Source organism: Mus musculus, chromosome 11, assembly GCF_000001635.26.
Source record: "Mus musculus strain C57BL/6J chromosome 11, GRCm38.p6 C57BL/6J".
Taxonomy (NCBI): Eukaryota; Metazoa; Chordata; class Mammalia; order Rodentia; family Muridae; genus Mus; species Mus musculus.
Window position 1 is genome coordinate 69872105 of NC_000077.6, and position 9025 is coordinate 69881129.

The window sequence follows — 9025 nt, forward strand, 5'->3', positions numbered from 1 at the left end:
GCAGGGTGGCAAACAACAAGAGAGACCTGTCTCAACAAGACAGAAGGGAGAACTGACTTCTGAAGGTCCTCCTCTGGCCTTCATGAGCTCCCTGAGGTACATGTGTGCCTTCCTGGTATCACACAGAGCATAGTATCAGAAACAAAGTAGACAGCTGTACAGAAGGACACACAAGGGTGACTCACTGACCTCTATACATGCATGTGTATCCACATATACATATGAGCATGTGCACACACACACACAAGAAAAGCAACATGGCCTCCTGTGCAGCCTGCTCATGAGTTGCCCAGAGCCAGAGAAAGGCTGGAGCCATCATCAAGGATGCCTCTCGGGTTTTAACTATGTGCCAGGCATGGTGGAAATAGAGATCACAGACCCTTTCTGTAGCAGCTCCCTAGGAAGAACATGATCTAGAGAGGTTAAAAAAAACAAAGACCACCAAGTTAGATTCTCCTCTGGTGTCCATCGTGACCAGGCTGGCTGACTACAGCCATGACTAAGGCTGATGTCACTCAGAAAGCCTCTCCCCGGGAAGGTGTCCACATCATCAAAGACACTTTAGGGCCTTGCTTGGCAGACACACAACTGCAAGCCGCTTTGGACCCAGTGAGGCCATCAAAGCCTTAATGGGGCAGTCTGAGCTCGCTCTGATGCTGGCAGGAGTTGAGCACTAGAAACCATTCTGCACCATCCACTGTTGTGTGAACAGAGAATGTCCCCTCTGGATTTGTTTGCTCCCAGCAGGCCTTGGGGCAGGCCTGTTCTGTCCCCACAAAGAAGGTGGTCAGCAAAACCAGCAGATTCAGTCTATTCCAAAAAGCTTAGTCTCTGCCTGTGGCTTCTGCCCTGTTTTCTCTACTGATTCACACCCCCACCCCTCAGGTCGGATATCTTATTAGCATACAATATTTCCAATAGCTTTAATAAATACCACACACACACACACACACACACAAGCCTTTTGCCTTTTACATTGTTTGTTTTACTTTATATATGTGTGTGCACATGTGTACTGTACGCATACAGGAATCTTGCAGATGTCAGAGGAGATATGGATCCCCTGACACTGTGGTTACAGATGAGTGCTAGGAACCAAGCTCAGGTCCTGTGAGAGCAGCAAGTGTTAACCGTTGAGCCATTTCTCTAGACCCTGCTTTGTTTTGCTTTTGAAAACAGGGTCTCTTGGAGTCTGGGTTGGCCTTGAGCTTCATGTGCAACCAATGACCTTAACCTGACTCTCCAGCCTCCGAGTCCCGAGTATTGGGTTTTAGCATGAGCCACTATACACAGCTACCTTCTTATTGTGTAAAAGCAGATAATTTTCTGGGCAGTGGTGGTGCCTTTACTCTCAGCACTGAGGATGCAGAGGTGGGTGGAACTCTGAGTTCTGAGGCCAGCCAGATCAACAGAGTGAGTTCCAGAACAGCCAGTGCTACACAGAAAACCCATCTCAAAAAACAAAAACATCAGGCTGGAGAGGTGGCTCAGCAGTTAAGAGCACTGATTGCTCTTCCAGAGGACCTGAGTTCAATTCCCAGCAACCACATGGTGGTTCACAACCATCTATAATGGGATCCAGTGCCCTATTCTGGTGTGTCTGAAGATGAAGATAGTGTATTTACATAAAATAAATAAATCTTTAAAAAACAAAAACAAAACATCAAGAACAACAAAAAGCAGATAATTTTTTAAAATTCTTTTTGTTTGTTTGTTTGTTTGTTTGTTTTCCAAGACAGGGTTTCTCTGTATAACCCTGGCTGTCCTGGAGCTCACTTTGACATTTTAACATTTTTGAAGTCAAGACAAGTTAGGCATGCCACAGCTTACTAGGTAACTTTTTCTTAACATATAATAAAAGTACATATTATAATTGTTTTATTTTTTTAATGTTTTCTTTTTTTTTTAAAGATTTATTTATTTATTATATGTAAGTACACTGTAGCTGTCTTCAGACACACCAGAAGAGGGAGTCATATCTTTTTACAGATGGTTGTGAGCCACCATGTGGTTGCTGGGATTTGAACTCAGGACCTTCGGTAGAGCAGTCAGTGCTCTTAACCACTGAGCCATCTCACCAGCCCTATTGTTTTCATTTTATGTGTATAAATGTCTTTCCCGGGGCTGGTCAGAGCAGACCAAGGGTTTGAAGTCAGGCAGCTTAACTCCAAAACCTAAGCTCATCAAATGCAGTGAGAGATGTGCAGCCTCAGGAGGACCGTGTAACCATTGAGACTGACTTGGGTTCAAGAGGGGCATTTGCAGCCAAGTGGAGCACCTGGGAGCCTAACGTCCACTCTAAGAGGTTTGTGGTGGGCTGGAGGTCACCACAGGAGAAGGGGCAGACAAGTCCTTTAATGGTGGGTGGTATTGTTGACCTATGAACACTGGAGCAGGAGATCAGGAACAACTGTAAAGTGTTGATCCTGGAAAGTGAGGCTGAGCCAAGGAGCAGACAGGGCAGCTTCCATCCAGGACAGAGCAGCGCCACCTCTGAGATCAGGACATCCAGGGGTTACTTATTCCCTTTTGGGCGGTGATGCTCCCTGTTAATTAGTGGGCATTCACTGTTGCCAAATGAAAGATAGGTTTCCCTATGATCTTGGACACGTTTGCGCTCTCGTGTGACCTCTGGCTCTTGTATCTTCGTGTATAGAATAAAAGGATTGTCTAGAATGTGAGGGCAAGATTGGGGGAGGGGGGCGCATGCCCACAATCCCAGCTCTTGGGAGGCAGAGACAGGAAAGTCAGAGGCTCAAAAACATCTCTGGCCTTATAGCAAGCTGAAGGCCAGGCTAAGCTGACAAGAACCTGTCTCAAAAACAAGAACAATGGGCTATAGGGATGGCTCAGCCAGTTAGGGACCTTTGCCACTGTATTAGTTAGGGTTTTACTGCTGTGAACAGACACCATGACCAAGGCAAGTCTTATAAGAAACAACATTTAATTGGGGCTGGCTTACAGGTCCATTATCATCAAGGTGGGAGCATGGCAGCATCCAGGCTGTCATGGCGCAGGCAGAGCTGAGAGTTCTACGTCTTCATCCAAAGGCTGCTAGTGGAAGACTGACTTCCAGGCAACTGGGGTGAGAGTCTTAAGCCCACACCCACAGTGACACACCTACTCCAACCAGGTCACACCTATTCCAACAAGGCCACACCTCCAAATGGTGCCACTCCCTGGTCCAAAAATATACAAACCATCACAGCCACCAAGCCCGAAGATCTGAGTTCAGTCCAAGACCCTCGTGGAGGTAGAGAGACGTGATTTCTGCACATTGTTCTCTGATCCCCACACATATGCTGTGGTCTACAGAAGCTTACACACACACACTAAACAACATTCAAAAACAAAATTTGGAGCTGGCCCCCAATTTTAATCCCAGCACCTCTAGAGGCAGAGGCAGGCAGATATCTCTGTGAGTTTGAGGCCAACTTGGTCTACGAAGTGAGTTCCAGGACAGCCAAGACTGTTACACAGAGAAACCCTGACTCACAAAGGAACCCTATCTCAAAAGTTAAAGAGGAAAGGCATGTTGACCCCAGTGGTTCTAACCAGGTTGTGGATGCATCATACTAACCAAGGCTTCACATGGGACGATTTTACTCACCCGGGGGGGGGGGGGGACACAAGCAGGCTGTTTAGAGGCTGTCCAAGCCACTCCAAGTGTGCCCTCCGGACACCCAGTTTGAAAAGTAGATGGAGGCTGGGATCCCATATGAAAAGCTCCCAGTGCTCCCACGAGAACTTATGTCTTCATTTTCCATCTCCTGTCATCCAAACCCCAAGCCCCCAATACAGAGAAGACCGGTACCACCAGAATTCCTCCACCATAAATTGTTGACATTAGGACAGGATTTTCCTGTGTGTCCCAGGATGTCTAGCAAGCTGCCTTGGTCTCCACCCACTAGCGCCAGCCACACATTCCTCCAATTAAAACAAAACTGACTCCAGACATTGCTAAATATCTATTGGGGGGGGGGCACCTCTAACAAGAATTCCTAAGAATTCCCATCCCATCTGCCTGCCCAAGTTGCAGATGGAGTCAGACAGGAATGGAAAGCATCACACAGCAGATTTACACAGGCCCAGAAGGAGGGGGAGGTCCAGGCTGCACAATATTAATACAATGGAGGGACTGTATGCCAGCGGGTTGACTGATGTGGTCTCACCCCAGAGGGAGAGAGTTTTCCAGAACCCTCATTCCCGGATTCCGGATCAGTCATTGGAGGGCCTAGAGCAACATCTACAGGCCAACAGTCCCCCGCTTTCCGGGAATGGACAGAGGGGATGTGGGAGTGGTGGTGGTAAGCGATTCTTTCCTTCTGTAGATAATTTCCTGGCATCATCTGCTGCTCTGTTTGATTGGTGGAACACAGAAAGGGAGGGACTTTCCAGCTGTGGGTGCTTGGGTTCCTGGAGGCCATCTGACACGAATATTGATAGCAGAAGTCTGAGGTTTAGGGTCTGAAAGACTGAGGCTTTGGGGCTGGGTCTAAAAAGTGTTCCCACCCTAAGGGATGTGGAAATTGTGGGCACAGATTTCTTAGAGCTGGGGCTGGAAAAGCTGTCCTCCTCTTCACAAGTCTTTTGCTTGCAGGTTCAGGTACCTGAAAGGAGACAGAGGATGGGAGGCCTGAAGAGAATCAGGGAAGGGGGTTGGGAAGATCCCCACAACTCACTCCACTTGGAGGCTCACAACACCCGAAAGCAGGACAATTCCGAAGATACATAGGAGCAGAATCCTAGCGTCCCACAGATCGTGACTGTCTGCAAGGAACCCAGGAGACCGTGGATGATCCTGTGGATCACACCAGGGAACCTAGGGGGCCTTAGGAGGGTGAGGATTAAAGAACCTGGGTAGCAGTGCTTTTGGGGCCAACAAGACTCCTCCTTGCCCTCGCAGGTGGAGCAGTTGTACAGGATGGTGCTGCCCCCTGCAGGAGACAATAGGAGCAGCGCTGGCAAGCGAAGCCACCGCCTCCAACCCCTTCCTCCCAGCCGCCCAAGCTCCTCAGGCCGTCGCCCTACTCTCTTCGCTCCCCAGGGGGCTCCACGGCCTTTTCTTTTACTCACGGCAGACAGGAGCACAAAGAGCTGCAATGAAAAGCAAGGAGCAGTGGCTGACTTGTTCAGTCATGCCCCACGGGGCTACAAATCCTAGGCGTCTCCTTGGTACCCTCCCCATCAATACCTTCCCTGGTGTACTGGGGGATCCTGGTCTTCTGAAGCCATTGCCAGTATAATGGAATCAAGGAGGTGGATCCTTTTTTCTCTGGAGAGGCACAGCACAGCTATATTGCCCTAGACCTCATCGGAGCTGCCTTCCAGGCCCCCTCCCAGATCGGTCCCTCTCTTCACCTCCCCTCCCCCCATATCCCGTCTCGTCTTGGGTCTTCCTAAGTCTCAAAGTGTCCGTTTTCTCCAGACCTCACCTATGACTCTCAGGACTCGGTGAGTTTTCTCTGTGACTTGCTTCATTGAGACCTCATCTGTGGAGATGGACAAGAAGGAGCTAGAGTAGGCTCTAGAGTTTTGGGGGGTTTTGTGTTGTCTTTTGTTTTTTTGTTTTCCTATTTCCTAGGGCACAGAGTTCTTCCAAAGAGAGAGAGAGGCTAGTGTGTCCAGAAAGGGCTATGGACTGAAGCAATGGCTGAGATGCACAGCTAGGAGCTCGGGCGCCAGCCCCCTTAGGATCCAGTGGTGACTATTGCTGAGCTAACCTTGCATATCTGATATTACCTAAGGCAAAGGCCGAGAAATCTGGGGAAGCCCATTCCTTCCATTTCCACTTCGGCTTCGTCTGGTTATTGAGCTGAGCCAGGCGGTTTGCCAAGGCATGATCTTGGAGACGACAGAAGATACAAGCCTTGGCCACGGCCAAGAAAGCCCCACCCAGAGCCAGCACCCACATGAAGCCTGCTGGGGTATGGAAGGAGTTGGACCCCCTCAGACCAGGGAAGAGTCAGAATTCTCTGAGATCCAGATTCTGACCCTTCATGTCGGAGGTTCTAGACTGATCCAGAACAATGCCATTGTCTTACCCCTCGGCTCCGGTAGAGCCACCCCTGGGCCCCCAAGAACTGGAGGCTAAAACGTATCTCTAGGACGGATAAATCAGGGTTTCTGTTGCAAGGGGATAGTGGCCTTTACACGTCATGGTTCTGAAAGCAATTTATTTTTCTTCTTGTAAGTCACAGTGATAGATGAATGACTCCACCCAATGATGACCATGTTTATGTGTGTATCCCATCCGCCCAGGAACCCAGAAATGCTATCCTTCCCACACCCTCCCCGACTCTCCCAACTCTAGCTCCTGGCTGCCCAGGACAGCCTTAGGCCTTCCTTACCCAGCTATTTCCTAGCAACAGGCTCATGGTTGTCTCAGCAACCAAGAGCTCCCAGAGGTCTCAGAGGCCCAGCTAAGCCCAGAGGCTTTTACCTCTCATAGGAAGGGCCTAGTGTGACTCAAACTCAAACAAGGCCCTCCTGCCTACGTGGCAGCGCAGGCATAAACACACATGCAAACACACACACACACACACACACACATACACACACACCCTATGATTAAACTAAATCTGAATCTGCTTTTACACATACCACAGAAGTACCTGAGCCTGGAGAGTTTCTAAGCAACCCCAAACAGGCCTGGACAGGCCAAGATCACAGAAGGACCAATACACAAGCACAGGAGTCAGCAACACTGATGGGAACCAAGACAGCAGGGAGCCAGGCAGCATCAGATCTATTGACTGGCAGGCGCACACACATGAAAGAGGCCTCTGGACACCATGGTCCAGCCCCACTTCCATACAGGATCCTCTGGAATTCCAGAAGGGAGCTCTAGCCCCCGTGTTGATGGAGGTTCTCCTTGCTCCCTATGTCACCCTAGGATGGAGTGTCCCACAATAGGTGGCTTGGAACATAGTAAAGAAACCTCCCAGAGAGTCCTGGCCTCTTAATGGTTACTGTAGGATAAGATGTCAGCTCCAGTAAAGGAAACCACAGTCTAGGGAGCAGGTTACATTTGATAAGTCAAAGTCCTCCCACCTAGTGCTCAACCCGCCAGAGCTCTGCTAGGTTTAGCCTGGGCAAAGAGGTGCTATCTTACTTTGCCACACTTCTGAATACAGAGGACCCATCCTCAAGCAAAAACAGGCTAGAGAATCCACGATGCTTTCCCAGGATAAGCCCCCGCGTAGACCTTCTGGACCATTCGTGAGTCTTGTGGGGTGGAAGGGGGCAGCTCGATCTGGGAACCCCAGCTCTAGGCTCTGGCCAGGTATGGTGGAATCCCTGACTTTCATAGCTACCACACCAGTACTAGAAAGAGGTTTTAGAAGAGCCACAGGCCCCTTGGCTGACTCATCCCCCTCCTCTGCAGTCAAGTGGAGGGCAGCACCCTCAGTGGCGCACAAAGCGCAAGGATCTAGAGTTCAGAAGGTCTTCAGGGTCTGGGAAGACAGAGTCCAGGCGGAAGCCATGTTCCAGAGCCACCCGTAGCACCTCCTCCAGGAATGTAGGCGTGTTCGCTACCTCCCGACGATCTTCTGGCCCCCCAGTCCACAGTGGCTGCAGCCCCAGTCTTTGATACTCTACTTCAGGGAGTTCCTGGGGGCGGGAGGCCCACTCTAGCCGAAAATGTGGACCTCCTTCTGCCCTGTCCCCAATGGCCACACCAAATCTGTTGCGCATGGCAGCCAGACACTCAGGGTCAGTGCAGAAGAGGTTGGCTCGGAAGGTGTCCACCTGGACAGAGCTCAGCTCATAGTGGTGGGGGCCCCTTCGAGCGGAGAAGTGCACCTGGCGGGGGCTGACATCTACATCTGCATGGAGTAGGGCGGCTGTGGATGCAGGTGTACCCCGAGAGGCTTCCAATTCCCGCAGGGCATCCAGGAGGGGCCGGATCTGGTAGAAGTCAGCCTCTGCCTTAAGAAGGGCAGTTTCTCCGTACCCACGGGGCAGGTCCAGACGGCCTAGCCGCAAAAAATTGAGGATGTGCCGGAAAGCCTTGCCATCCCTGTCGATGAAGTAATGGCCATCTCCTTGCGGGTTAAGGTTGGCTGGCATTAGGGTGTCAGCCCTAAACATGGCCCCCAGCATGGAATCTGGGAAGCGAGTCAGGGTCTCCAGTGTAGTGGAATATAGTGTTCCCCCCACATTTAGGGTCACGGGACCCCCAAAGGAAGGGGGTAAAGAGGACACAGGAGGGGGGGAAATTTTGGGTAATATAAGAGACAGGCAAGGAGAAGGAAAAAGCAGATATTTGGGGGTTTGGAAAGAATTGGGTGGTAACGTTCAGACTTGCTAAGTTGGAGGCAGAGGTTGGAGAACAAGACAGTAAAGTTTGTAGCTCACCCAAGCTACTTTGGTGGTGGTTGGGGGCTTCAGGACACAAAAATCCCCGAGAGGATGAAAGAACCGATGAAAGGAACAGACGGCAGCCAGACAGGATCAGGGAGCTTTTGGTCCAGACGCTTCTGATTGTGCGTGGTCAGCGATTCCCTCCTGTACTCTTCAGACAGTGGGTTTCCGAAATTCAACCAGCAGGTGACGGTGGTGAGCACCGGTCGGACGCTGAAAGGATCAGTTTGAGTTTCTGAGCTTTTGTAGTTGTAGAGTCCACGTCGGGTTCCGAGGACCTGTTCAGAGGCCCAGCCAGGGTTAGGGGCGTGTGTCCCAAAAGATGGAGGCGCAACTGATAGGAGCCGGTAGCCAGCAGTTCTGTATGGCTTGGGAGAGGCGATGCTCTTGCAGTCAGAGCTGAGAGTGTCCCGGGACTCTGTTGGGAACAGTGTCTCAGGGCTCGGGCGTTACCGCCTTCCTGGGTTGTCGCAGCAGGCACTGAGGTCCTCTCCACCCCCAGGAAGTGGCCTAAGGGCAGCGGTCAGTGGCCCTTTAAGCGACAGTCCCGCCCCTTAGCGCCCCGCCCTACGCCCCCGTGGGCTGGCCGGGCTCTGCTATGGGTGGGAGCCGGCCTTGCCAGTGCGAGAGATGGGGCGAACAGGCTGGACCGGCCGAC

The 9025-nt window shown here is 51.1% G+C and overlaps 2 protein-coding genes across 4 annotated transcripts; both read right to left on the bottom strand.

The window, feature by feature from the left end:
- Nucleotides 1-3949: 3949 nt before the first annotated feature.
- On the bottom strand, nucleotides 3950-6067 carry Tmem95 (transmembrane protein 95). 3 transcript variants are annotated; one of them, NM_001195710.2, is made up of 7 exons: nucleotides 5743-5951; nucleotides 5436-5492; nucleotides 5195-5275; nucleotides 5077-5097; nucleotides 4857-4937; nucleotides 4683-4770; nucleotides 3950-4610 (listed from the first exon to the last, which is right to left on the bottom strand). In NM_001195710.2, the coding sequence occupies exons 1-7, from the start codon at nucleotides 5912-5914 to the stop codon at nucleotides 4580-4582; spliced, it is 531 nt and encodes a 176-aa protein (NP_001182639.1). In that variant the 5' UTR covers nucleotides 5915-5951; the 3' UTR covers nucleotides 3950-4579. The 3 variants fall into 3 exon arrangements, with proteins under 3 accessions (NP_001182639.1, XP_006531946.1, XP_006531945.1); XM_006531882.3 differs by having other exon boundaries at nucleotides 4532-4610; nucleotides 4683-4937; nucleotides 5743-6067; XM_006531883.4 differs by having other exon boundaries at nucleotides 4520-4937; nucleotides 5743-6067.
- Nucleotides 6068-6159: 92 nt separating this feature from the next.
- Nucleotides 6160-8881, bottom strand: Kctd11 (potassium channel tetramerisation domain containing 11). Its single transcript, NM_153143.4, has one exon. The coding sequence runs from the start codon at nucleotides 8104-8106 to the stop codon at nucleotides 7408-7410; it is 699 nt and encodes a 232-aa protein (NP_694783.1). The 5' UTR covers nucleotides 8107-8881; the 3' UTR covers nucleotides 6160-7407.
- Nucleotides 8882-9025: the final 144 nt, after the last annotated feature.